This window comes from Gorilla gorilla, chromosome 9, assembly GCF_029281585.2.
Source record: "Gorilla gorilla gorilla isolate KB3781 chromosome 9, NHGRI_mGorGor1-v2.1_pri, whole genome shotgun sequence".
NCBI lineage: Eukaryota > Metazoa > Chordata > Mammalia > Primates > Hominidae > Gorilla > Gorilla gorilla.
Genome location: NC_073233.2, coordinates 34025427 through 34052596, shown reverse-complemented (window position 1 = coordinate 34052596; position 27170 = coordinate 34025427). Strand labels below are relative to the sequence as shown.

The window sequence follows — 27170 nt, the reverse complement described above, 5'->3', positions numbered from 1 at the left end:
GCGCCCACAACAGCATCCAAAACAGTTCTGGTAGCAGGGGAGGCACTTTGATAAATGTTGCTGAATGCACTAATAGATTGATTAATGGCTGCTTCAGATTATCACTAGTGATGTAGACAGAAACTTCATGAAAATGGTTTGTCTTGCTGGAAGAAAGGCAGAAATTGGAGGAAAAGGTTTAATAATACTTTTCCCCAGTACCTATTATAAAAGTCATTTAGTTGGCTTAGTTCTATAATTTCTTATGTGTAATTTGATTCACTTATGAAATTGTGAATATATGAAATGTTAAAGTTGATTTAGACAGCAACTATAAGCTTGTGGATTTTCTTTTAAATGTCTTCAAATTTTTAAATGCCAGTGGAGATGCCAGCGACTGTGCTTCAGGGAGCAGAATATAGTATATCTTAAATTTGTGCCAATTTCTGGTAAGCAGAGAAAAAATTGCATGATAACCAAAGAAAGTCATATTGTTTGTGCTTTGTGTTATTCATGGAAGCAATCAGGTGCAGAAAACTTTCTTTTTCAGAAAAAAAAATTACTAAAATAAAGGTACGTGTGTGTGTATGCACATATATCTAAAGGGAGAGAGGGAGAAGGAAACTTACTAAATAAAATTTTTGCCACATGGGATTTAGTCTAATCAGTCTTGGTTTTGGAGTTGCTATCATCAGTAGTTCCATTTTGTGATTCTTTCTTTCTGCCTTCATGTGCCTTTGAAAACTGAAACTATGCCCAAATTAAAACAAGTTTTTCTGTCTTTTCACATGTTCACTTATTTCTTGAATGTGTTTTTAAACACAGACAAACTTCTTTTACATCATGTAGAATCTGAAGGTCGAGAAATTTGCAGTCATTTTGCTGGAGAGAGATGCTTGGCGGAGTCCCAGGCCACATTCCTAGGCCAAACTCTCGAAGGTATTCCTCTTATGCAACATTGGGAAAATACATCCAGCACCAACATGTTGGCTGATAATGTGTCTGAAGGCACAGACGATATGCTTATCATATGAAACATAAAGCCAGCAGATATTGCAGACATTCTGTTGAATGATAGAATCTGGATCATTTACATTTACTTAAATATAAAATACTATGATTAAGTTCAAAAAAATCAATTTAGGAGAGAATAGAGAGTTGCGGGCACGGTTTTAGGGGATGACTTATCAGCAGATTGTAGAAAGGAAACTTGAATGTTTTAAATTAACTGCAAGTTCAGTATAAGCCAGTGGTGTGACAAGAGGCTGTTATCATAGCTACTGAAATTTTGGGCTGCACTGCTAGAAATATAATACTGAAATGGAGAAGCTAATAATTCTTCACTTTTTAAATAGACTGTATCTAGAATATTATCATCAGTTCAAGGAAATGAAATAAGTTGTTTTAGGTACATCATCGATAAATTAGTGTACATTCAAATCACTGTGACCAGGATGCATAGGGAATTTGAAAGCATTGCATGTGAGCAATGGTTGAGGGGACTTGGAATGGATGACTTAGGGACAAGAAAACTTAGGCTGGAATGGCAAGTGGTTTTTGAATGTTGGGTTGAGAAGAATTCTAAAACTGTGAAGGATTAGTAAAAATAACGTTCAGATTGCTAATGCCTACTGTGGCTGGGAGATTAGAGTGTCAACATGTGTGATGTATTTTTGACATCCTTATTTTGAGGATGGGCTTCAAAGATTTGACGAACTGTCATAAGTGTAATTTGTGTTGCTTCAGAGAGCAGTTCTAGAACCAATGACGTAAATTTAGAAACTCTACATGGTAGTTAGAAAACTTTCCATTAATTTAATTTAGCAAATATTGAATGCTCACTGCATACAGAGCACTTTATTAGAGGAATATATAATAAAGAAAAAAGAGGTCTGGTGTGGTGGCTCATGCCTGTAATCCCAGCACTCTGGGAGGCTGAGGTGGGAGGATCACTCGAGCCCAGGAGATCATTACCAGTCTGGACAACATAGCAAGACCCCAACTCTACAAAAGACAAAAAAAATTATCCAAGCCTGGTGACAGGCACTTGTAGTCCCAGCTACTTGGGAGGCTGAGGCAGTAGGATCGTTTGAGCCCAGGAGGTTGGGGCTGCAGTGAGCCGTGATTGTCCCACTGCTCTTCAGCCTGGGTGAAAGAGTGAGACCCCGTTGGAGGGAAGGAAGGGAAGGAAGGAAGAAAGGTAGGAAGGCTGAAATGAAACTCTTTTAGAAATGACACTAAAATGGGAGGTTGGAGTAAGGTATTTTCTGAAGTGCCTTTGTACTTGTTTTTTTCTAATGCATTGGCCATAAGTCTGCTCCTTATTTATAGTCCATAAACAATCCTAATGAGAACAGTTATATATTTCTGCCTTTGAATCATCTACTTGATGTGTTTAGCATTATGAATTGAGTATCAGAAATCCCTCCCATTTCTTTGCAAAGCGCTGTATTTTAATTTTCCTTATTTGTATACAGATTCTCAAAATTGGCTATTTTTCCTTTGGGTTAAGACAGAAAATGTCTGGAAAAAAAAGAGTTCTTATCAAATTCAGGTGCCCAAATTGCTTAAGAAATTAACTTTTGAGGTTATATTTTTTTAGGGTTCAATAGCTAAACTAAGAAAACGTCTCACCGTTCACCTTCACCTTTTGGAAACCACAAAATCTTCAGATATTACAGTTTTCCAAAGAGTTTCTCTTTTTAAATATAAACTAAAAGGAATTGACTCCTCCCCCAACTCCCTCAGGCCTCAGCATGGATAGAGTTACTTTTTTTCTTTAATAATTGATTTATAACTTATTTTGCTCTTCTGTAGAATAGTCGGAGATTAAGCAACATGGCCATGACATAAAATGCAAGTTAGACCATAAGATGAGCAGCCCACTCCAAGTATGAATGAGTACTTATTCTTTGTGATCTCTCATACTGCTTTTAGGTATTAATAGTGTCAGTCAGCAAAGCAAACAGTTTAACATTTACATCTCCTTTAGGATATCATATATTTTATTGTTTGTATGTGTTCTTGCGTGTATGTTTTCTTCTGTTTCAAATTCTTTTTTCTTAAAGTAACAATGTTATACATAGCAAATGGTTCTTTCATTAATTCATTCGTTAATTCACCGTGCATTAATTGAGTGCCCAGTGAGTGTCAGGCACTGGGCTACTTGGATTTCTTTTCCCTGTATTGATCCATATATCTTCAGGTGCTCCTTGATATGGCTCTCCATTGACTCTCTCATATAAGGCTTTCATTACCTATTCACATACTCCCTCCCAAAGAGGACTGGTCCAAAAGTAAAATCTTGAGCAAATTCTCTGAGTTATTTCAGAACTTCTTGCCCCAAAACTGTATTTTTAATTATTGACTGGTAGCATTTTGGAATAACTTACCTCTGTTTTTTAAAGATTGAACTTCTTTATCCTCTCTGATTTTCAGGTGTCAGTTTGTGTACAAATTGAGACAATAAACATGTTTGTTAGACATTGTCTTAAAGCATTTTGCTATCTGAGAATCTTTCATGAAGAACTCTTTTTAACAATGACTCTATAGCAGAAGCCACAGTAGAGGGAGAACTTCTGAATCAAAGATGGTGTTTGAGTCTATGATTTTATGATGGATTTTTTTTTTTTACATACAAGGATATGCATGGGTCTTTTAGTATTCAGGAATCTGTTCTTCACTTGACAGTATTTATAAATTGTGTGTTTCCCCCTAAAAAAACTTAAATTGTGAGAATACTTCCATTTACTAGAAGTTGGTTAATGATTATGCCAAATAAGGAAAAGAAGACAGAAAAATCAGTTTAGCGAATACTATTTTGCCTTTAAATTTAGTAATTTAGTAACAGTATCTCTTTGGGGTTTACTAGAAACCACTTTTTAATCCAATAGGTCTCCTTTCATTGTGAAGTCAGGAGGTGATTTTGCTTAAATGTGTAGTATAGGAATCTATATGTGGTGTTCAAGGATCATGTAAATATGCTGACATAATCGGAGCACAATTTGGCATCATTAACTCAGAAATATTTAAACTCTTGCTATACAACATGGAAGCAAACTTGTGCATAGTTTGTGTGTGTGTGTGTGTGTGTGTGTGAATCTCAAAAAAAAAAAAAAATCACAGGATCAGGAAGTCGGAATAGGTCCCACTTTTCTTCTAATATCAAACCTACAGCCATGTTCCTAGCCTTCTCTTTTACTCCCAAGCAGGACAGACAGGCAAATGACCATCCTGCTGCCCATTTCTGTGTATATTCACTTGCATTGAGAGTTGTATTCACCTGCTTGTTGAGAGTATTCACAAATGGTACCTGATAAAGTAGATACTTCTTTAAACATGTGAATTATTTTGCATTGTATAATGTTTAGAAATAATCATGTATAAATGGTTGAATATTAATACAGGATTGCCTTATCGAGTATTTTATTAATCATTAAAATGTGGTGTCATTAATACAATTTATTTTAAGTGCTTTTCCTAAAATACCAGATTATTTTTCTGATTTTCACATCCCTGACAATGACTTTCTTAAACTTGGTAGCCAGGAACAGAAAACCTAACACTGCATGTTCTCACTCATAAGTGGGAGCTGAACAGAGAGAACACATGGACTCAGGGAGGGGAACCACACACACTGGGGCCTGGGGCAGGGGGCAGGGGAAGGGAGAGAGTGCATCAGGACAAATAGACAAATAGCTAATGCATGCGAGCCTTAATACCTAGGTGATGGGTTGATAGGTGCAGCAAACCACCATGACACATATTTACCTATGTAACAAACCTGCACATTCTGCACATGTATCCCGGAACTTAAAGTAAAATAAAAAATAATAATAAAATAAAATAAACTTAGTAGCATCTATTGTTCCAGAGCCTGTAATTGCTCTTCAGGCAGTCTCACATAAAAACCTAGGAGAATCTTCACCGTCACTGTTCCATGAGGTGTTAGGAAAACTTGCTCTACTGCAGTGCCCCAGTAGGCATTGGTACTGAGACCAAAATTCAGTTGGTTTGTTGTTACTATGATTCCTACGTGATTTCACTTGTCATGTAGACAAGATTGCACACCTCAATAATAATCTTGTCCAAATGTGTGGTATTCCATACATTTTTAAAATGCATTCACATATCTCATTCCATTTGATCCTACAAATAACTCTATAAAAAAGATTGGCAGACATTATTTCTATATAACAGAGGAGGAAACTGGAGCTTAGAGAAGCTAAATAGCAATCCAAAATGCACAGCTGTAGAACCAGAGCAAGGATGATAGCCCAGTGACTTCACCTAACCTAGTCCCCTTACCACCACTCCAGCTGTCTATAACCAAAACCTGCAGTATTCAAGTCAGAAACCATATCTTGCCCTTGATGCATTAATGTGAGACCTGGAGCAGGAAGAGGCTGATATTGTCACCCTGGCCTAGCGTCCACTTTTGTCTCCAGCAGAGACTGGTACCCTTCTGTGTGCCAAGGAATAAAGTGGTAATGGGAAGATTAAAAATGTTTTTTCCAAGGAATTTTTTAATTTAATTTTTTTAAAAAAGAAAAAACTCTTAGAGGGAAAAATGAATATATGACTTTTGATGTATTGTTCCTTAGTAACTTAGTTATAATTTTACTTAAGCCTGAGACTCTTGCTAAGTGAATGATTAGAAATACTAGGTGGCTGGCCAGATGGCAAACAGGAACAGCTGCAGTCTGCAGCTCCCAGAGAGATCAATGCAGAAGGCGGGTGATTTCTGCATTTCCAACTGAGGTACCTGGCTCATCTCATTGGGACTGGTTAGACAGTGGGTGCAGCCCACGGAGGGTGAGCCAAAGCAGGGTGGGGCATTGCCTCACCCAGGAAGCGCAAGGGGTCAGGGGAACTCCCTCCCCTAGCCAAGGGAAGCCCTGAGGGACTGTGCCATGAGGGACAGTGCTATCTGGCCCAGATACTACACATTTCCCACAGTCTTTGCAGCCGGCAGACCAGGAGATTCCCTTGGGTGCCTACACCACCAGGGCCCTGGGTTTCAAGTACAAAACTGGGTGGCCATTTGGGCAGACACCGAGTTAGCTGCAGGAGTTTTTTCTCATACCCCAGTGGCACCTGAAATTCCAGTGAGACAGACCCATTCACTCCCCTGGAAAGGGGCTGAAGGCCAGGAAGCCAAGTGATCTAGCTCAGCAGATCCCACCCCCATGGAGCACAGCAAGGTAAGATCCGCTGGTTTGAAATTCTCACTGCCAGCACAGCTGCCTGAAGTCAACCTGGGATGATCCAGCTTGGTCGGGGGAGGGGCATCCACCATTACTGAGGCTTGAGTAGGCTGTTTTCCTCTCACAATGTAAACAAAGCCACTGGGAAGTTTGAACTGGGTGGAGCCTACCACAGCTCAGCAAAGCCCCTGTAGCCAGATTGCCTCTCTAGATTCTCCCTCTGGGCAGGGCATCTGGGAAAGAAACGCAGCAGCCCCAGTCAGGGGCTTATAGATAAAACTCCCATCTCATGGGACAGAGCACCTGGGAGAGGGGGTGGCTGTGGGCCCAGCTTCAGCAGACTTAAATGTTCTTTGCCTGTTGGCTGTGAAGAGAGCAGTGGATCTCCCAGCACAGCACTTGAGCTCTGCTAAGGGACAGACTGCCTTCTTAAGCAGGTCCCTGACCCTTGTGATTCCTGACTGGGAGACACCTCCCAGCAGGGGTGGACAGACACTTCATACAGGAGAGCTCTGGCTGGCATCTGGTGGGTGCCCCTCTGGGACAAAGCTTCCAGAGGAAGGAACAGGCAGCAGTCTTTGCTGTTCTGCAGCTTCTGCTGGTGATACCCAGGCAAACAGGGTCTGGAGTGGACCTCCAGCAAATTCCAGCAGACCTGCAGCAGAGGGGCCTGACTGTTAGAAGGAAAACTAACAAACAGGAATAGCATCAACATCAACAAAAAGGATGTCCACACGAAAACCCCGTACAAAGGTCGCCAACATCAAAGATCAAACATAGATAAATCCACAAGGATGAGGAAAATCCAGCACAAAAAGGCTGAAAATTCCAAAAACCAGAATGCCTCTTCTCCTCCAAGGGAGCACAACTCTTTGCCAGCAAGGGAACAAAACTGGATGGAGAATGAGTTTGATGAATTGACAGAAGTATGCTTCAGAAAGTGGGTAAAAACAAACTCCTCCGAGCTAAAGGAGCATGCTCTAACCCAATGCAAGGAAGCTAAGAACCTTGAAAAAAGGTTGGAGGAATTGCTAACTAGAATAACTAGTTTAGAGAAGAACATAAATGACCTAATGGAGCTGAAAAACACAGCACGAGAACTTTGTGAAGCATACACAAGCTTCAATAACTGAATCGATAAAGCAGAGGAAAGGATATCAGAGATTGAAGATCAATTTAATGAAATAAAGCATGAAGACAAGATTAGAGAAAAAAAGAATGAAAAGGAGGGAACAAAGCCTCCAAGAAATGTGGGACTATGTGAAAAGACCAAACCTACATTTGATTGGTGTACCTGAAAGTGGTGGGGACAATAGAACCAAGTTGGAAAACACTCCTCAGGATATTATCCAGGAGAACTTCCCCAACCTAGCAAGACAAGCCAACATTCAAATTCAGGAAATACAGAGAACACTACAAAGATACCCCTCAAGAAGAGCAAACCCAAGACACGTAATTGTCAGATTCACCAAGGTTGAAATGCAGGAAAAAAAGTTAAGGGCAGCGAGAGAGAAAGGTCGGGTTACCCACAAAGGGAAGCCCATCAGACTAAGAGTGGATCTCTCAGCAGAAACCCTACAAGCCTACAAGCCAGAAGAGAGTGGGGGCCAATATTCAACATTCTTAAAGAAAAGAATTTTCAACCCAGAATTTCATATCCAGCCAACTAAGCTTCAGAAGTGAAGTAGAAATAAAATCCTTTACAGATGAGCAAATGCTGAGAGATTTTGTCACCACCAGGCATGCCTTACAAGAGCTCCTGAAGGAAGTACTAAATAAGGAAAGGAAAAACCGGTACCAGCCACTGCAGAAATATACCAAATTGTAAAGACCATTGAAACTATGAAGAAACTGTATCAACTAATGGGCAAAATAACCAGCTAACATCATAATGACAGGATCAAATTCACACATAACAATATTAACCTTAAATATAAATGGGCTAAATGCCCCAATTAAAAGACCACAGACTGGCAAATTGGATAAAGAGTCAAGACCCATCAGTGTGCTGTATTCTGGAGACCCATCTCACATGCAAAGACACACATAGGCTGAAAATAAAGGGATGGAGGAAGATCTACCAAGCAAATGGAAAGCAAAAAAAAAGCAGGGGTTGCAATCCTAGTCTCTGATAAAACAGACTTTAAACCAACAAAGATCAAAAAACACAAAGAAGGGCATTACATAATGGTAAAGGGATCAATGCAACAAGAAGAGCTAACTATCCTAAACATATATGCACCCAATACAGGAGCACCCAGATTCATAAAGCAAGTTCTTAGAGACCCACAAAGAGACCAAGACTCCCACACAATAATAGTGTGAGACTTTAACACCCCAATGTCAATATTAGGTCAACGAGACAGAAAATTAACAAGCATATTCAGGATTTGAACTCAACTCTGGACCCAGTGGAACTAATAGACATCTGCAGAACTCTCCACCCCATATCAACAGAATATACATTCTTCTCAGCACCACATCACACTTATTCTAAAATTGACCACATAATTGGAAGTAAAACACTCCTCAGCAAATGCAAAAGAATGGAAATCATAACAAACAGTCTCTCAGACCAAAGTGCAATTAAATTAGAACTCAGGATTAAGAAACTAACTCAAAACCATACAACTACAGTGGAAACTGAACAACCTGCTCCTGAACGACTACTGAGTAAATAACAAAAAGAAAGCAGAAATAAATACATTCTTTGAGACCAATGAGAATAAAGATACAACATACCAGAATCTCTGGGACACAGCTAAAACAATGTTTAGGGGAAATTCATAGCAATAAATGCCCACAGGAGAAAGCAGGAAAGAGCTAAAATCAACACTCTAACATCACAATTAAAGGAACTAGAGAAGAAAGAGCAAACACATTCAAAAGCGAGCAGAAGACAAGAAATAACTAAGATCAGAGCAGAACTGAAGGAGATTAGAGACACAAAATCCCTTCAAAAAAATCAGTGAATCCAGAAGCTGGTTTTTTGAAAAGATTAACAAAATAGATAGAATGCTAGCCAGATTGATAAAGAAGAAAAGAGAGAAGAATCAAATAGACGCAATAAAAGATGATAAAGAGGATGTCACCACTGATCCCACAAAAATACAATCTACCATCAGAGAACACTATAAACACCTCTATGCAAATAAACTAGAAAATCTAGAAGAAATGAATAAATTCCTGGACACATACACCCTCCTAAGACTAAAGGAAGAAGTCAATTCCTGAATAGACCAATAATAAGTTCTGAAATCGAGGCAGTAATTAACAGCCTACCAACCAAAAAAAGCCCAGGACCAGATGGATTCACAGCTGAATTCTACCAGAAGTACAAAGAAGAGCTGGTACCATTCCTTCTGAAACTATTCCAATCAATAGAAAAGGAGGGAATCCTCCCTAACTCATTTTATGAGTCCAGCATCATCCTGATACAAAAACCTGGCAGAGACACAGCAAAAAAAGAAAATTGCAGGCCAATATCCCTGATGAACATTGATGCAAAAATCTTCAATAAAAAACTGGTAAACTGAATCCAGCAGCACATCAAAAAGCTTATCTACCATGATAAGTTGGCTTCATCCCTGGGATGCAAGGCTGGTTCAACATATGCAAATCAATAAACATAATCCATCACATAAAGAGAACCAATGACAAAAACCACGTGATTATTTCAATAGATGCAGAAAAGGCCTTTCATAAAATTCAACAGCCCTTCATGCTAAAAACTCTCAATAAACTAGGTATTGATGGAACATATCTCAAAATAATAAGAGCTATTTATGAGAAACCCACAGCCAATATCATACCGAATGGGCAAAAGCTGGAAGCATTCATTTGAAAACCGGCACAAAACAAGGATGCCCTCTGTCACCACTCCTATTCAACATAGTATTGGACGTTCTAGCCAGGGCAATCAGGCAATAGAAAGAAATAAAGCGTATTCAAATAGGAAGAGAGGAAGTCAAATTGTCTCTGTTTGCAGATGACATGATTGTATATTTAGAAAACCCCATCATCTCAGCCCAAAAATCTCCTTAAGCTGATAAGCAACTTCAGCAAAGTCTCAGGATACAAAATCAATGTGCAAAAATCACGAGCATTCCTATACACCAATAATGACAAACAGCCAAGTCATGAGTGAACTCCCATTCACAATTGCTACAAAGAGAATAAAATGCCTAGGAATACAACTTACAAGGGATGTGAAGGACCTCTTTAAAGAGAACTACAAACCACTGCTCAATGAAATAAGAGAGGACACAAACAAATGGAAGAACATTCCATTCTCATGGATAGGAAGAATCAATATCGTGAAAATGGCCATACTGCCCAAAGTAATTTATAGATCCAATGCTATCCCCATCAAGCTACCATTGACTTTCTTCATAGAATTACAAAAAACTACTTTAAATTTCATATGGAACCAAAAAACAGCCCGTATAGCCAAGACAATCCTAAGCAAAATGAACAAGCTGGAGGCATCACGCTACCTGACTTCAAACTATACTACAAGGCTACAATAACCAAAACATCATGGTACTGGTACATAAACAGATAGATAGACTAATGGAACAGAACGGAGGCCTCAGAAATAACGCCACACATCTACAACCATCTGATCTTTGACAAACTTGACAAAAACAAGCAATGCGGAAAGGATTCCCTATTTAATAAATGGTGTCGGGAAAACTGGCTAGCCATTTGCAGAAAACTGAAACTGGACCCCTTCCTTACACGTTATACAAAAATTAACTCAAGATGGATTAAAGACTTAAACATAAAACATAAAACCATAAAAACCCTAGAAGAAAACCTAGGCAATACCATTCAGGACATAGGCATGGCAAAGACTTCATGACTAAAATACCAAAAGCAATGGCAACAAAAGCCAAAATTGACAAATGGGATCTAATTAAACTAAAGAGCTTCTGCACAGCAAAAGAAACTAACATCAGAGTGAACAGGCAACTGACAGAATGGGTGAAATTTTTTGCAATGTATCCATCTGACAAAAGGCTAATATCCAGAATCTACAAGGAACCTAAACAAGTTTACAAGAAAAAAAACAACCCCATCAAAAAGTGGGCAAAGGATATGAACAGACGCTTCTCCAAAGAAGACATTTATGCTGCCAACAAACATACGAAGAAAAGCTCATCATCACTGGTCATTAGAGAAATGCAAATCAAAACCACAATGAGATACCATCTTATGCCAGTTAGAATGGTGATCATTAAAAAGTCAGGAAACAACAGATGCAGGAGAGGATGTAGAGAAATAGGAACACTTTTACACTGTTGGTGGGAGTGTAAATTAGTTCAACCATTGTGGAAGACAGTGTGGTGATTCCTCAAGGATCTAGAACCAGAAATATCTTTTGACCCAGCCATCCCATTACTGGGTATATACTCAAAGGATTATAAATCATGCTACTATAAAGACACATGCACACGTATGTTTATTGTGGCACTATTCACAATAGCAAAGACTTAGAACCAATCCGAATGCCCATCAATGATAGACTGGATAAAGAAAATGTGACACACATACACCATGGAATACTATGCAGCCATAAAAAAGGATGAGTTCATGTCCTTTGCAGGGACATGGATGAAGCTGAAAACCATCATTCTTGGCAAGGTAACACAGGAACAGAAAACCAAACACCACATGTTCTCACTCATAAGTGGGAGTTGAACAGTGAGAACACATGGACACAGGGAGGAGAACATCACACACTGGGGCCTGTCAGGGTGTAGGAGGCTAGGGGAGGGATAGCATTAGGAGAAATACCTAATGTAGATGACAAGTTGATGAGTGCAGCAAACCACCATGGCATCTGTATACCTAGGTAACAAACCTGCACGTTCTGCACATGTACCCCAGAACTTAAAAGTATAATAATAATAATAATAATAATAATAATAATAAAAGAAATACAATAAAATAGAATGCAGCATACAGCAGTGATTCTCAAACACATTCAGCATCAGAATTACCCTTGAATCTTTAAAATATATATACATATGAGATCTTAGTCTCCAAGATTTGTAAGTTTGGTATTGGGTCCCTGGGCCTATGTTGGGTTTAGAAACTTCTACAGATGGTTTGGATGTATAGGACAGTTTAAGAATCACTGAACTAAAATCAAATAAACTGAATATCCTGTGATTTAGGGAGACTTATCGTTTATTTCACTATCCAAGTACTTGCATTAGAGCGTGGCTAGAAGGGATTTGCAGCCTCATAAATAATCAGAAATTCAGACATTTTGAGATGAGAGAACTGCTGAAGATTTTATTCTGACTTGAAATAAATTTTCTAATTAGAAACTTCCAGGTGAGAGCAAAGGCCTGGAACAATATTCCTGAGCCAGAGGAGGATCGAGTTTGACTCCAGGCCTAACACTTACTAGGTCTATGACCTTGGGCCAGTAATTTAAATTCTCTGTATCTCAACCTCTCAACAGGGTATTGGTAGGGATTAAATGTGTTAGTGTCTGTGAAGTGCTTAGAGCAGTGCTTGGCATAGTAAATGCTTAATGAATTTCAGCCACTGTTTTTATTTTTAGTACTTTCCAGCTCCCCAAAAAAGATACTTTTTTTAGACTTGTATTAAGACAATAAAAAGTTTAATCAGCATGCTTCATACCTAAATATGCTTCACTTTATAGCAAAGTTTACAAGACTAAAACTGTTTTGTTGTAATTCTCTGAGTCTCGTGTTTATTAATGATTTTTTCTGCTGTTTATTCATCTGAATTCTACTCATTCTTCAAGACCTAGCTGGAATTCTGTTTCTAGAAAGACTCTTGCCCATAATAATAAACCTGCCCTATCTGAGTTCCTAGGCGGTCTGTACCTCACAATTTGGTAATTAATTGTATATGCACTTATATAACAAAACATTATTGTGTGTCTTTGCTGTATCAGATTCTAGGCTGGAAGTTGTAGATATGATGTTTTTGTCTACAAAAATGTTCTAGAATGTCCTACTCGGGACAGTCTGTTGACTTTAAAGACACATTTCCTAAACAGACACTTCATGAGGCAGCCCCAGCCTGTACCTGTGTTCCTGGACCTGATGATCAAGTTTGATTTAAGCCTCACCACTTACTAGCTCTGTGATTTTGGGCAAGTTACTTGAATTCTCTGTGCGTAGATAGAACAATGTTGAGGGAAATCCCTTTCCCCCATCCTTGTGTTTCCACAAGGGAACTTGCTTCCTAATAAGTAACACTTTCAGGGGAATATTCTAGGCCCTTCTCTTATCCCCATTACTTGTTCTTTCTGTGAAAAGAGGAGAGGTTAATCTGATGGATGAAATCCTTAATCTTTCATCTTCTGGACTGTAGAGCCTGTGAACCAAAGCAATGGACCACTTGCACTGAAATTGAGGCTGACCCTGTATTTTGATTCTTATTTGGCAACTTATTTCTATTCTGTTCCCAATTCAAAATCCCAAGGGGAGAAGGAAGATAATTGATTACCAGAAGTATGTAATGGTGGTAGGAAGTTGAATAAATGGTAACTTTTTAAAAGTTGCATGAGATATAGTCCTTATCCCAGAGAAGCTAAGTTTGCTTTTTTTTCCTCTCATGTATTTTAGTATTATCTCTACAATTAGATTGTAAACCCTTTAAAAGCAAGAATATTTCTACATTTTCTTACTCCTGATAGCACACAGTAGACTGCTGGGCACATACATAGTAGGTGGCTCTGTAGGTACTTGCTAAATGATTCAACATGTTTTTCCCTCATGGAAAAGAAAGATTGCAGTATTGTTCTTATCAGCTAGGAAGGCACTCTGAATAGGAAATCAGTTCTAGGCAGGTATCCATAAATGGGTTATGATTTCCAACTTACTTGCCCCAGAGGCTCGCTAATGTTGAACTCTTCATGGGTACTTTGTCTTGCTTCATGAGCTATACATGCTAAGGGGTTAGCAGATCATATAATCTTTTGATCTACAAAATATGATCTTTATTGAACAAAAACTTGGGCCAAAGGCTTTTCTCCTCTGCCACCTTCCTCCCTCTTTTCATTCTCTTTTTTGGGAATGCCCTTTGTGCATGTTAGTTACAGCATGTACCACATTGCACTGTATTGTTGGTTTTTGGGTCTAACCCACCTTTAGTACTGCAGTCCCCAAGGGCAGAAATTCAGTCTCATTCATTTTGATGTCCTCAGTGCCTGTGCTCAGAGAATGTCTATTATTTGAAAAAATAGTGCAAAAGTAAATTTTAGGAGACTACATCACACTCATCTAAACTGCAAGTTTGACAAGTTGACATCCAAAAGAAAGGCTCTCCTAAATAACCTCACCACAGAAATTTGGGTGACCTTTGTAGCTCTGGAGAAAGCAGAGGCAAAAATGAAACCTAAAAATTATTTGTGGGTTTTTAAAAAATGTTTTCTCATGGAGTAAAGAAGGTCTACAGCTGAGTTCTTTTCATATGAGGGAATGACAGAAACACAGCTGGTTCTGACTTTCAGCTTCAGCTGAGTGACCAGAGCTCTGCTGGTGAAACAGGAACTTGTATTGTGCCCCTGACATGCACCTTGAAGGTGTCAGCTCATTGTCCCTGTGTTCACATAAATAGTTTTTTAAGAATTGTTTTTGATCTTGTGAGCCTCTAACTAAATGATTAACCATGCAAAGTTGGCCATTTGGGGTAATACTGAAGCACTTCTCTTGAGGGCTACTGGCAGGTGGGAATGTGCCCACCTCCTTGGGTCTCTGGTTTTCATGTCATACTTGCAAATCAGTGACAGTTTAAACTTGGGGCAGTCACTTAGCAAGTCTATTGAGTTACCAAGTTAATTATTCCCACTTTGCATGAAGCAACCTTGAAAATGATTTTCCTAAAGCAAAGTACATCCAAACTCAGTACCTTCTTAATAACCTTTGCTGAATGAATAAATGACTAATTCATAAAAAATGTAACATATCTTTAATTCTTACTTACAGGCAGTTTAAGCCTCTTGTGTAAGAGGAGGCCTCGGCTTGAGATAACATAGGATAGTAAGCCTCCTAGAGAAATTTCTATATGGAAACATGGTCTGCTATGAAGCTAGAAGTGAGAGGACATTATATTTGACCATTATATTTGGCTTCAGAGCTTCTCAACATGGGGCCCAAAGTCAAGGTCCCTTGTTTCATTAAGAGGAGGTCCAGGAGTGCATGACACCCATCAGACTACTGAGACCCAGCTGGAACTAGGCACCTTGCACAGGGGCCTTGCCTAATCAAAATAGTTCTTATTTTTTCTGAGTTCCAAGTAACTAGTTTCCTAACCTAGTGTCTGGATAGTAGTGCCAAGTGGGAGTACCTTCAATGAAATTCCTCATGAGGTTATTTCTAGCCTATTGGAATGTTTCGTTTTAGGAGGGTGAGGAAGGGAAGTCTTGAATTTTTGTGCTTAGTTTAATGTTGTGATACAGCTTTGACCATCCGTTTAATGGGAGATCTGTTTTCCAGATGACTATACATGTGGAAAGGAGAAGTTTTTTGAGTGTTTTTTTTTAACCCCCTTTAAAGAATGGTTTTTCATTCCTACATTTGGGGGTAAAAGGTCCTCTAGGGAGCCTTTTCAAAAGTATTTGAAGTTTGCATCTGATTTCAGAGGTGAGTTGGAGGCCTATCTGTGTATGACAGACACATGTCTCCAACAACTATATGTTCACAAGGACTAAGAGCCATCCTTTTGGGTCCATCATTCAACATTGATCTCACATTCGTGTTCATATCAGTATCTTTACAGTGCGCTTCCAGTTACATCTCCCTAATTTCCCTTAGTAGGCTTTACAGAATTTGCAGTGTATGCAATGGCAGATGACCACATTTGGAGTCATTTAACCACATCTTCCACTGCAAGTCAGCCCGCTCTTGATGTCTGTTTATGTTTAGATTCCATCTTCTGGAAGATTTCATTCCTCTGCACTATCTCAGTATCTCAGATGCTTTTGGGACTGGGTCCTTTTCCCCTCCTATGTTTGGCCATGGCCACCCCCTCAGGGTTGTGTTGTGTTTCACAGCTGCTGTTTGTAGGGTTGACCTTTACAATGTACAAAGCTCTTTCCCATATGTTGACAATCCCTGGTGTGATGCTGTGAGTTAGGCAGGGTGTGTATACGTGTCCTCATCATATTACAGTGGTAAGGCAACAGGGTTTTGAATTTGATCACCCATGAATTTGTCTAATTTGTTGGTAAAAAATGGTCATGTATCAGCCGTTTCACAGGGTCAGCTTAATAGAAAGTGGGAGTTAGGCAGGACCAGAACTCAGGACTTCAGCCCCCGGTCCCAGGGACTATTCTCTATATCCAGTTGTCCCACCTTGAATCAGTTTCTTCTAGGGAAATATCTCCAAAACTGAGATGGCACCCACAGGACTTCTTAATTGTAGTCATTACCAGGAAAAACAAGCAAAGGAACTGGTGTAAATCTCTGTTTCTGGTGATTGGTGGAGATTTGGAGATTGTCTTGTGTCAAAAGTAAAGCCACTAGATTAAATGTTTTGTTAAAAAATTGGTTATTTTTAATTTAATTATTTGACAGTTAATTTACATTATTCAAAAATCAAAATAAAATTTAAAAGAAGTTTACATTGAAAAGTCTTGCCCCACTTATACCCTGCTCACCCCAGTATCCCCCAATACATACCGTCTATAAGGTGATCATTTGTATTAGTTTCTTGTGAATCCTTGATAGTGTGTTTTATATAGATACAGGTAAATATGAATATGTACTATTATTTCCCCCCCACCCCACCCTTTTTTTTTTTTTTTTTTTTGAGGCGGAGTCTCGCTCTGTCGCCCAGGCTGGAGTGCAGTGGCATGATCTCGGCTCACTGCAAGCTCCGCCATTTTCCCCCATTTTTAAAACAAAAGGTAGTAGCCATATATACACTATTTTACACCTTGTTTTATCACTTACTAATATATACCAGAGAGCTTTCCATCATTTTGTACATATGCACCTATATCTGTCAATTATTCCCAGAAGTGGAATTGCTGAGCCAGCAGGAAAAATCATGTATAATTTTGATAGGTATTGCCTAATTGTCCTGCACAGGGCTTGAATTGTTTGTACTCCCACCATTAGTGTATGAGAAGACCTGTTTCTCCATAGCCTCATCAAACAGAGTGTGTGAGATTAGATGAGAAATAGGAGGTGAGCAGTCTTTTACCCCATCCGTAGTTTGCAGTGGGAACACTGCACAGTTCCAAGAGCTGGTGCAGGTATCAGATTAGTTCCAGTGGAAACACTGCCTCACCATGGCCATGGGCTTGCGCCAGCTCTAGTGACACACACGGAATGGACCCACGTTGCCACTTGCAGAATTTCCTGTAGCAGAAAGTTGAACATGCATTCATTATTCACCTAACTAGCCATGCTGGATCTAAAGAGCACAACAGTGTTTTTTAGAACCAAAAAGAAAATTGTTTCACTACAACACACTGTGTATAAGGCTTTCAATGCTCTTTTCTCAGCTATTAACATTATTTTCAGGACTGAGTTCAAGAGATGTATCCCAAATCACAGGGATGTCTTGCTAAGCTTGGAACTTTCATACTCAAGGGATGCTTTTTTGAGGAATGATTTTACACTTATTCAACATTTGTAATTAAATAGTACTTTATAAGATAAATTTAAACTATCCAAGTACAATATAAACATTGAACTATGATGCAACATTGCTAGACTTTTTCCTTAAAGTTGCCAAGTGGTTTCCTGCATTAGGCAAATAGGGGATCATATAGAAATGCCATGATTTACGGCCTAGATAACATCTCCACCATTTGAGCAGCATATATTCCAGGTCATCCCCACATAACTCCTTACCATTCTCATTAGAAAGGTTGATTCTTAGTCTTATTTTTCTCTGAGGACAGCAAAAAAAAAAAAATCCCCTTCAGTTCCACTGCATAGAAAAGTGTGGTAAATGGAGCCGGGCACAGTGGTTATTTAATTTAAATGGACAATATTTTTTATAGAATTTTGACAGGGCCACTGTACAGGGGAAAGTCACTCCTCTTCCCCTTTATAGAAGAGTTGCACCTGGACAGTTGCATTGATGACTGTATCCAGTCTACACAAGAGGTCATTCCTGGGCATAAGAATGGACTGCCAAAATCTAGCTGAAACACCATTGACAAATACACATTTTCTTTTGTTAATAATACCTGTGAAGGCTTTCATAACAGACATTTCCAGTTTTGTTCTCAGGCTCCTTGCAGCTGCTCCTCTAAAAGTGTGCTCTCTTCCAAGAGCTGACAATGGCCAGAAGCAAGGTGTTCTGTCTTTTGTGCCATCATCATCTAACTTGCCACACACATTTGGGATGTCAGCTTAGGTATAGGTTTTCTATCCACTCAGTATGGCTTGTGGGTCTGGTTGCCTTTGTTATGCATGCCGAGGGCCTCTGGGCATCAGTTTGGTGTGAGAGAACCCATTCCATGACCCTCCTTCCTTTGGCTGTTTTGACTCGATGGCTCTTGTTGGCACAGTCTGTGAGTGTCTGATGCTCTATCCATGCCGGACCATCTGTTCTGCTGTCTCTGTGGTCTGAAGTCGTTGTCTGAACTATTCCTTGATAATAAATTTGAGATGATCTTGTTCTACCTTTCTTTTCAAGTCACATCTCAGCCCCTTAGCCACATTCCTGAAGAACATGACAAATGGATGGGTCACGAGTCACGTAGCATAGGGTGTCAGACCACCAGGCTTTGAAGGGATTCTGTTGGGTGCTAAAAAGAAAGAGTTTGTGTCACCACGATTTTTTTAAAGGCATTTTGACACTTAGGCCTTAATTGAAAGCATTCTTACTCAAATAGAGTTGACAGAGGAGTATTTGGTAGTCACGGTTGCTGGTCTGAAAAGCATGTGGTTCTGTTTCAATGCCCAATGATATCTTCTCACGGGAAAATGTTCTGACATCTCAAACAAATGACCTTCATGCATAGTTTTGACAAAATACCCTATTAAGTATGCATATATGGTTGGTACCTTGTGGTAATAATTCAATACTGGAAACAGAGTAGCAACAAAGAAACATTAGGGTTATATTTAACCTCTGTGGGATTAGTGTGTAAACAAACTGCTTATCAGAAATGCTCACATGGGGCTTTGTTTAAATAAATAAGAAACTGGCATATAGGGTCTGCAGGATATTTCTGCCAAGTAGACCTCCCTCACATTATAAGACACCACATCTATGTCTGACCCCATATGGAAAGAGGCATAGCAAGCCAGCACTGGTTCATGTTCCCCCTCCACCACATAATGGGTGTGTGATCTTAGGGAATCCACCGAAACTCTCTGGGCCTCAGTTTCCTCAGCTATAAATGGTGGATAATCAAATTATTTACCTCACCATTAATAAATGTTAGCTATTATTTTTTATCAAGTTTAATACAAAGAGAAACATTTTACTTATTTTTCCAGCTGCCCAGAGCATCTTCCAAAATCCTATCACCAACAAATATTGTATTGTATTTATTACAGCAACTATGTAAAAATGGAGTCCCTGTCCTATGCTTAGATGAAATATGTTGGTATTTGAGTTTGCATGTCTTCTATAGGAATCAGTGTTTAGTGAAAATGGGTGGAGATAAACAGATGTTTTCACAGTCCTGTTGTTCACAGTACCGCCAAATTGAATGTTTCCATATAGGTGCATTCTAATGGCTTAAATGATGCAGATATTTTCTGGCCAGCCATATGGATCTTTTGTCATCTAAGATGTTAATATTTTCCTTATATTTTATAGTAGTTCTGGAGTACAGCCAGTTTCTTGAATAGGGTCCACATGGCTCATTATGCACAGGGCCTGGAAACTGCCTTACTCGTGCTGTTGAAATGAACAGTGACACTTCAGAAGAGCTGGGAGCTGGGGTAGAGCAGTGGCTAGGAGAACATATTCAATTATATTTCCTCCTGCATTAAGCTACAAGTAATGAGCACTTTCCTGTGCTTTACAGTTAAGTAATTAAAAGAAATTATAGAGTGGGATGCAAAAGTGTCCTGAAGGACAACTGGATGTGTAGAGCCACCAGTTTTCTCCATGAGTGCACAAGGTTAATCCTTGTTACTACTCAGAATGCTGAGTTTCTACAGAAAGGGTTGCAGGTCCACACATGTTTTGGCGTCTACCCACAGGCTTCTGTATGGCATGACTGTGCATCCCAGAAGAAGGGTTGTGCTGTGTACCTCCACGTTTCAGTGGAATTTAACAAACTGATCCCTGAAAATGGTTTCATAAAGGTGAGTAACAGAGAGCTAATAGCCTTCTCTTGCTAATTTTATCTTTCCCCCAAGATTTCTTGATAATAGTTTGAAAAGGAGTGTTATTCTTTGGTCTCTAGAGGCAACTTACCTTTCCAGTTTCTTCCATCACCTGTTTTCACCTCTCTTGTTTTTTTAAATTTAATGCTCTATGTATTTCAGAGGATAGGATCTAATCTAGTGCAGTCCCTTCATCAGGTGAGAATTATTCATCTCATTTTCATTTTAGCCCTTCTGAATTAATGACATTGAAGCCCGGCAGTTTGGTCCTAAGATGGGTTTAATTATGTACAGATACTCTTTCTATAATGGAAATTGCTCAGATAACTTATTAACCACAAGAATACACTGAGTATGGAAAATTTCAGGAGCACCGTCTGTGGAAAAACTGGGAAGGGCATGCTGTCATCACAGCTCTAGGGTCTATTTAAAGTGTGGTTATGCAGCACTGGTGTCTAGTGGGGTGTTGGCTCTCAACTATCAGAATTCCCATAGCATTTCATGGCAGAAAGTCAAGGTGTCCAGCAATACTCTGAAAGTGACCTACCTGTTGATTAAAGTCGTCAATTCTGAAGAAAGAGACTGAAATAAGACAAATGGGTCTTAACTTTTTTTCTCTTTCTCTCTTTTGTAAAAATGTGTGATTGTTCTGGCATGTTCCCAATCCCCACATAATGCCAACATCTTGTCTTAAAGGGGGATTCCCTTTATCCTTGGATCTGAGAATTATTGCATATTCTCCCTTTAGGGACAATGAATGCAGTTGCATCACCCTTGCTTTTTTTTTTTTTTTTTTGTACACAGCATGCTTATTCTTGGATGCAGGGACTTGAAAGACAAAGCCCCAGCTGGCTTTCACAACATCTCCTATTAGTAGGTGTGCCTTGTGTGTAATTTGAAGGAGGCGGTCCCTTAGCTGTGTTTACACTGTACTTTTAAATGTGGGGCTGAAGGTAGAATCGACCATACTTAAGATGCCACCTGGGAAAATAGGGCTCTGTGTCATCTCAGCCCCACCCATTTGCAAATGACTTAACAGCAGCACTATTAGGGTTCCTAGTGTGAGTCATTTGCATTTGGACTGGTGAACTTGGTGACTTCTTGGTGTTTGGAAACAAACAACCTTTGCAGTCTTTCGTAAAAAGCCTAAACAGTGGACCAGTCTCCAGTTCTACTTGCAAAGCTGCCCCCATCAAATCCCTCATAATGTTCAACTTAAAAAATGTTACACTTTTCTCTGGAAATCTAACCTTTTTTCCTTTTTTAAAAGCCATTTTAAGTACTTCAGTCTTGAATCAAATGATCCCAAATATTGGACACCAACCTAGAAACTGGGTTACCTCCTGGGAACTTTATTGAAGAAGAGAGATTTTGGTTGGAGAGGGGGTTTTGATGTTTGATACTTATATTTACTATTTTAATATTTCATTGTTGTTGCTGCTGCTGCTGTATTATTTTGCGAGTTTCGTTTGTTTAAATTTCATGGTATTTGGTAGGAGAGAGCTGGATCTGTTGGTTTCAGGACAAGTCTAGAAATAAGAAATCTGCCTTGAGTGAGTGAGTTGGTTCCCTCTGTTGCTATTTCACCATTAAGGACCAAAGGAACTCACAAGGACCAGAGACATCTGGCTAAAAGCAATACTAGTGTGACTGGACATCTACTACCTGCCATAGTTGGTCATATCGTTTCCAGTATGATTCTGATTGAGTGAGTGATATTAGGCTATGTTCAGGGATCAGGGAGGCTAATTATGCTTATATTGCCTTGTAGCATTTTGGTAAGAATTAATGATTGTGTAGATGTCCAGATTTAGGTCAGCAATATTCTAAAAGTTCTCATTGAACTAATCATGTTTATAAGTAGCCTGTACTTTCTATCATAATAACAATAGTGGAAAAGCTAGTTGACATAAAAGGAGCCCAGATTTTACTTAAGTAAAAACACAAAAGCAAAGATATTTTCCCACATAAATTACAAAAGCAAAGATATTTTCCCACATAAATGTCCCCATAAAACAAGTTGAACCAAAGAGGAAAGATGACAGGTAACCGTATGACACGCTAAGAAGGTATCATAATACTTGTTAACTTCAACCTTTTATTTCCTTATCCTAAGCAGCCTCTTTTCTCTTTATCATTTAGTCTAGTGCTTCTCAACTTTGATAAGTAAAAAAGTTATTGCACTAAATAAATCTAATTGAAATGCAGGATCTGATTGAGTGGGTGGGGTAGGTGGAATGAGGGTGGGGAAGTTGAGATTCTGCATTTCTTAGAAGTTTCTACTTTATGTTAAAATGGCTAATCCATCTCAACATTGAGAAGTAAGGTTTCACTTAATTTCAGCCTGTGTAAGTTTATCCCATATGTACATTTCCTAAAACTCTAATCTCAGGCCCCAGGAGTTTCTCCTTTAGCTAAAATATTTTTAGGAATAAATTTGAATTGCATTAATACACAATTTATAAATTTAACACTCAAAAAATTATTTGAAGTTTGAGACTTTAGGTTGCATGAAATCAATTTCATACTTGAAAATTTTCTATAAATTCAGAAGTCTGTGTATTTAAATACAATTTAAATACCTGTGTTATAGTGACATTTGTTTTTCTGTCTCTCTCTGCACCATTTCCAGAGTCATCATCCCTGTACAGAAAAATTTTTCCCACATGATTTCACCATAGTTAAATTCATTAAATATGATGCTTACTTGATAATTTCTCCAGGTTCTTTTTTTTTTTTTAATTATACTTTAAGTTCTAGGGTACATGTGCACAACCTGCAGGTTTGTTACATATGTATACATGTGCCATGTTGGTGTGCTGCACCCATTAACTCGTCATTTACATTAGGTATATCTCCTAATGCTATCCCTCCCCCCTACCCCTACCCCATGACAGGTCCCAGTGTGTGATGTTCCCCACCCTGTGTCCAAGTGTTCTCATTGTTCAGTTCCCACCTATGAGTGAGAACATGCGGTGTTTGGTTTTCTGTGCTTGCGATAGTTTGCTCAGAATGATGTCCTTGCTCACTGATGGACATTTGGTTGGCTCCAAGTATTTGCTATTGTGAATAGTGCCACAATAAACATACGTGTGCATGTGTCTTTATAGTAGCATGATTTATAATCCTCTGGGTATATACCCAGTAATGGGATGGCTGGCTCAAATGGTATTTCTAGTTCTAGATCCTAGAGGAATTGCCACACTGTCTTCCACAATGGTTGAACTAGTTTACAGTCCCATCAACAGTGTAAAAGTGTTCCTATTTCTCCACATCCTTTCCAGCACCTGTTGTTTCCGGACTTTAATGATCGCCATTCTAACTGGTGTGAGATGGTATCTCATTGTGGTTTTGATTTGCATTTCTCTGATGGCCAGTGATGATGAGCATTTTTTCATGTGTCTTTTGGCTACATAAATGTCTTCTTTTGAGAAGTGTCTGTTCATATCCTTCACCCACTTTTTGATGGGGTCATTTGATTTTTTCTTGTAAATTTGTTTAAGTTCTTTTAGATTCTGGATATTAGCCCTTTGTCAGATGGGTAGATTGTAAAAATTTTCTCCCATTCTGTAGGTTTCCTATTCACTCTGATGTTAGTTTCTTTTGCTGTGCAGAAGCTCTTTAGTTTAATTAGATCCCATTTGTCAATTTTGGCTTTTGTTGCCATTGCTTTTGGTGTTTTAGTCATGAAGTCCTTGTCCATGCCTATGTCCTGAATGGTATTGCCTAGGTTTTCTTCTAGGGTTTTTATGGTTTTAGGTCTAACATGTAAGTCTTTAATTCATCTCGAATTAATTTTTGTATAAGGTGTAAGGAAGGGATCCAGTTTCAGCTTTCTACATATGGCTAGCCAGTTTTCCCAGCACCATTTATTAAATAGAGAATCCTTTCCCCATTTCTTGTTTTTGTCAGGTTTGTCAAAGATCAGATGGTTGTAGATGTGTGGTATTGTTTCTGAGCGCTCTGTTCTGTTCCATTGGTCTATATCTCTGTTTTGGTAACAGTACCATGCTGTTTTGGTTACTGTAGCCTTGTAATATAGTTTGAAGTCAGGTAGCGTGATGCCTCCAGCTTTGTTCTTTTGGTTTAGGATTGTCTTGGCAATGCGGGCTCTTTTTTGGTTCCATATGAACTTTAAAGCAGTTTTTTTCCAATTCTGTGGAGAAAGTCATTGGTAGCTTGATGGGGATGGCATTGAATCTATAAATTACCTTGAGCAGTATGGCCATTTTCATGATACTGATTCTTCCTACCCATGAGAATGGAATGTTCTTCCATTTGTTTGCGTCCTCTTTTATTTCCTTGAGCAGTGGTTTGTAGTTCTCCTTGAAGAGGTCTTCCACATCCCTTGTAAGTTGGATTCCTAAGTATTTTATTCTCTTTGAAGCAATTGTGAATGGGATTTGGCTCTCTGATTTGGCTCTCTGTTTGTCTGTTATTGGTGTATAGGAATGCTTGTGATTTTTGCACATTGATTTTGTATCCCGAGACTTTGCTGAAGTTGCTTATCAGCTTAAGGAGATTTTGGGCTGAAATGATGGGGTTTTCTAAAGATACAATCATGTCATCTGCAAACAGAGACAATTTGACTTCCTCTCTTCGTATTTGAATACCCTTTATTTCCTTCTATTGCCTGATTGCCCTGGCTAGAACGTCCAATACTGTGTTGAATAGGAGTGGTGACAGAGGACATCCTTGTTTTGTGCCAGTTTTCAAAGGGAATGCTTCCAGCTTTTGCCCATTCAGTGTGACATTGGCTGTGAGTTTGTCATGAATAGCTCTTATTATTTTGAGATATGTCCCATCAATACCTAGTTTATTGAGAGTTTTTAGCACAAAGGCTGTTGAATTTTGTCAAAGGCCTTTTCTGCATCTATTGAGATAATCGTGGTTTTTGTCTTTGATTCTGTTTATATGATGGATTACATTTATTGATTTGCATATGTTGAACCAGCCTTGCATCCCAGGGATGAAGCCAACTTGATCATGGTAGATAAGCTTTTTGATGTGCTGCTGGATTTGGTTTGCCAGTATTTTACTGAGGATTTTTCCATCGATCTTCATCAGGGATATTGGCCTGAAATTCTCTTTTTTTGTTGTGTCTCTGTCAGGCTGTGGTATCAGGATGATGCTGGCCTCATAAAATGAGTTAGGGAGGATTCCCTCTTTTTCTATTGATTAGAATAGTTTCAGAATGGTACCAGCTCCTCTTTATACCTCTGGTAGAATTCAGCTGTGAATCCATCTGGTCCTGATGGATTTTTTTGGTTGGTAGGCTATTAATTATTGCCTCAATTTCAGAGTCTGTTATTGGTCTATTAGGAGATTCAACTTCTACCTGGTTTAGTCCTGGGAGGGTGTATGTGTCCAGGAATTTATCCATTTCTTTTAGGTTTTCTAGTTTATTTGCATAGAAGTGTTTATAGTGTTCTCTGATGGTAGTTTGTATTTCTGTGAGATTGGTGGTGATATCCCCTTTATCATCTTTTATTGCATCTATTTGATTCTTCTCTCTTTTCTTCTTTATTAGTCTTGCTAGTGATCTGTCAATTTTGTTGATCTTTTTAAAAAACCAGCTCCTAGGTTCATTGATTTTTTGAAGGGTTTTTTCTGTCTCTATCTCCTTCAGTTCTGCTCTGATCTTAGTTATTTCTTGTCTTCTGCTAGCTTTTGAATGTGTTTGCTCTTGCTTCTCTAAATTGTGATGTTAGGGTGTCAATTTTAGATCTTTCCTGCTTTCTCTTGTGGGCATTTAGTGCTATGAATTTCCCTCTACACACTGCTTTAAATGTGTCCCAGAGATTCTGGTATGTTGTGTCTTTGTTCTCATTGGTTTCAAAGAACATCTTTATTTCTGCCTTCATTTCATTATGTACCCAGTAGTCATTCAGGAGCAGGTTGTTCAGTTTCCATGTAGTTGAGTGGTTTTGAGTGAGTTTCTTAATCCTGAGTTCTAGTTTGAATGCACTGTAGTCTGAGAGGCAGTTTGTTATAATTTCTGTTCTTTTACATTTGCTGAGGAGTGCTTTACTTCCAACTATGTAGTCAATTTTTGGAATAAGTGTGATGTGGTGCCAAGAAGAATGTATATTCTGCTGATTTGGAGTGGAGAGTTCTGTAGATGTCTATTAGGTTTGCTTGGTGCAGAGCTGAGTTCAATTTCTGGATATCTTTGTTAACTTTCTGTCTTGTTGATCTGTCTAATGTTGACAGTGGGGTGATAAAGTCTCCCATTATTATTGTGTGGGAGTCTAAGTCTCTTTGTAGGTCTCTAAGGACTTGTTTTGTGAATCTGGGTGCTCCTGTATTAGGTGCATATATTTTTAGGATAGTTAGCTCTTCTTGTTGAATTGATCCCTTTATCATTATGTAATGGCCTTCTTTGTCTCTTCTGATCTTTGTTGGTTTAAAGTCTGTTTTATCAGAGACTAGGATTGCAACTCCTGCTTTTTTTTGCTTTCCATTTGCTTGGTAGATCTTCCTCCATCCCTTTATTTTGAGCCTATTTGTGTCTCTGCACGTGAGATGGGTCTCCTGAATACAGCACACTGATGGGTCTTGACTCTTTATCCAATTTGCCAGTCCATGTCTTTTAACTGGAGCATTTAGCTCATTTACATTTAAGGTTAATATTGTTATGTGTGAATTTGATCCTGTCATTATGATGTTAGCTTTTTATTTTGCTCGTTAG

The 27170-nt window shown here is 38.8% G+C and overlaps 1 protein-coding gene and 1 long non-coding RNA gene across 9 annotated transcripts in view; one reads left to right on the top strand and one right to left on the bottom strand.

Moving 5' to 3' along the window:
- Positions 1–27170, top strand: part of BDNF (brain derived neurotrophic factor) — a 69585-nt gene that overhangs the window by 27872 nt on the left and 14543 nt on the right. Inside the window, exon 1 of one of the 7 annotated variants that reach the window (XM_055356247.2) lies at positions 18938–20458. The exons of the other annotated variants lie outside the window; for them this stretch is intronic. Within the exon in view, the coding sequence (XP_055212222.1) occupies positions 20234–20458 (225 nt within the window). The 5' untranslated portion in view covers positions 18938–20233. Of the gene's footprint in view, positions 1–18937; positions 20459–27170 lie in introns of those variants that run through there. 7 annotated transcript variants of the gene reach the window in all.
- The window catches only part of LOC109028916 (uncharacterized), a 176651-nt gene continuing 166188 nt past the window's right edge, over positions 16708–27170 (bottom strand). For both annotated transcript variants that reach the window (XR_002007924.4, XR_002007923.4), the window contains exons 6-7: positions 18379–18942; positions 16708–17539 (exon numbers count right to left, since the gene is read on the bottom strand). This is a non-coding gene — a long non-coding RNA (uncharacterized lncRNA). The remainder of the gene's footprint in view (positions 17540–18378; positions 18943–27170) is intronic.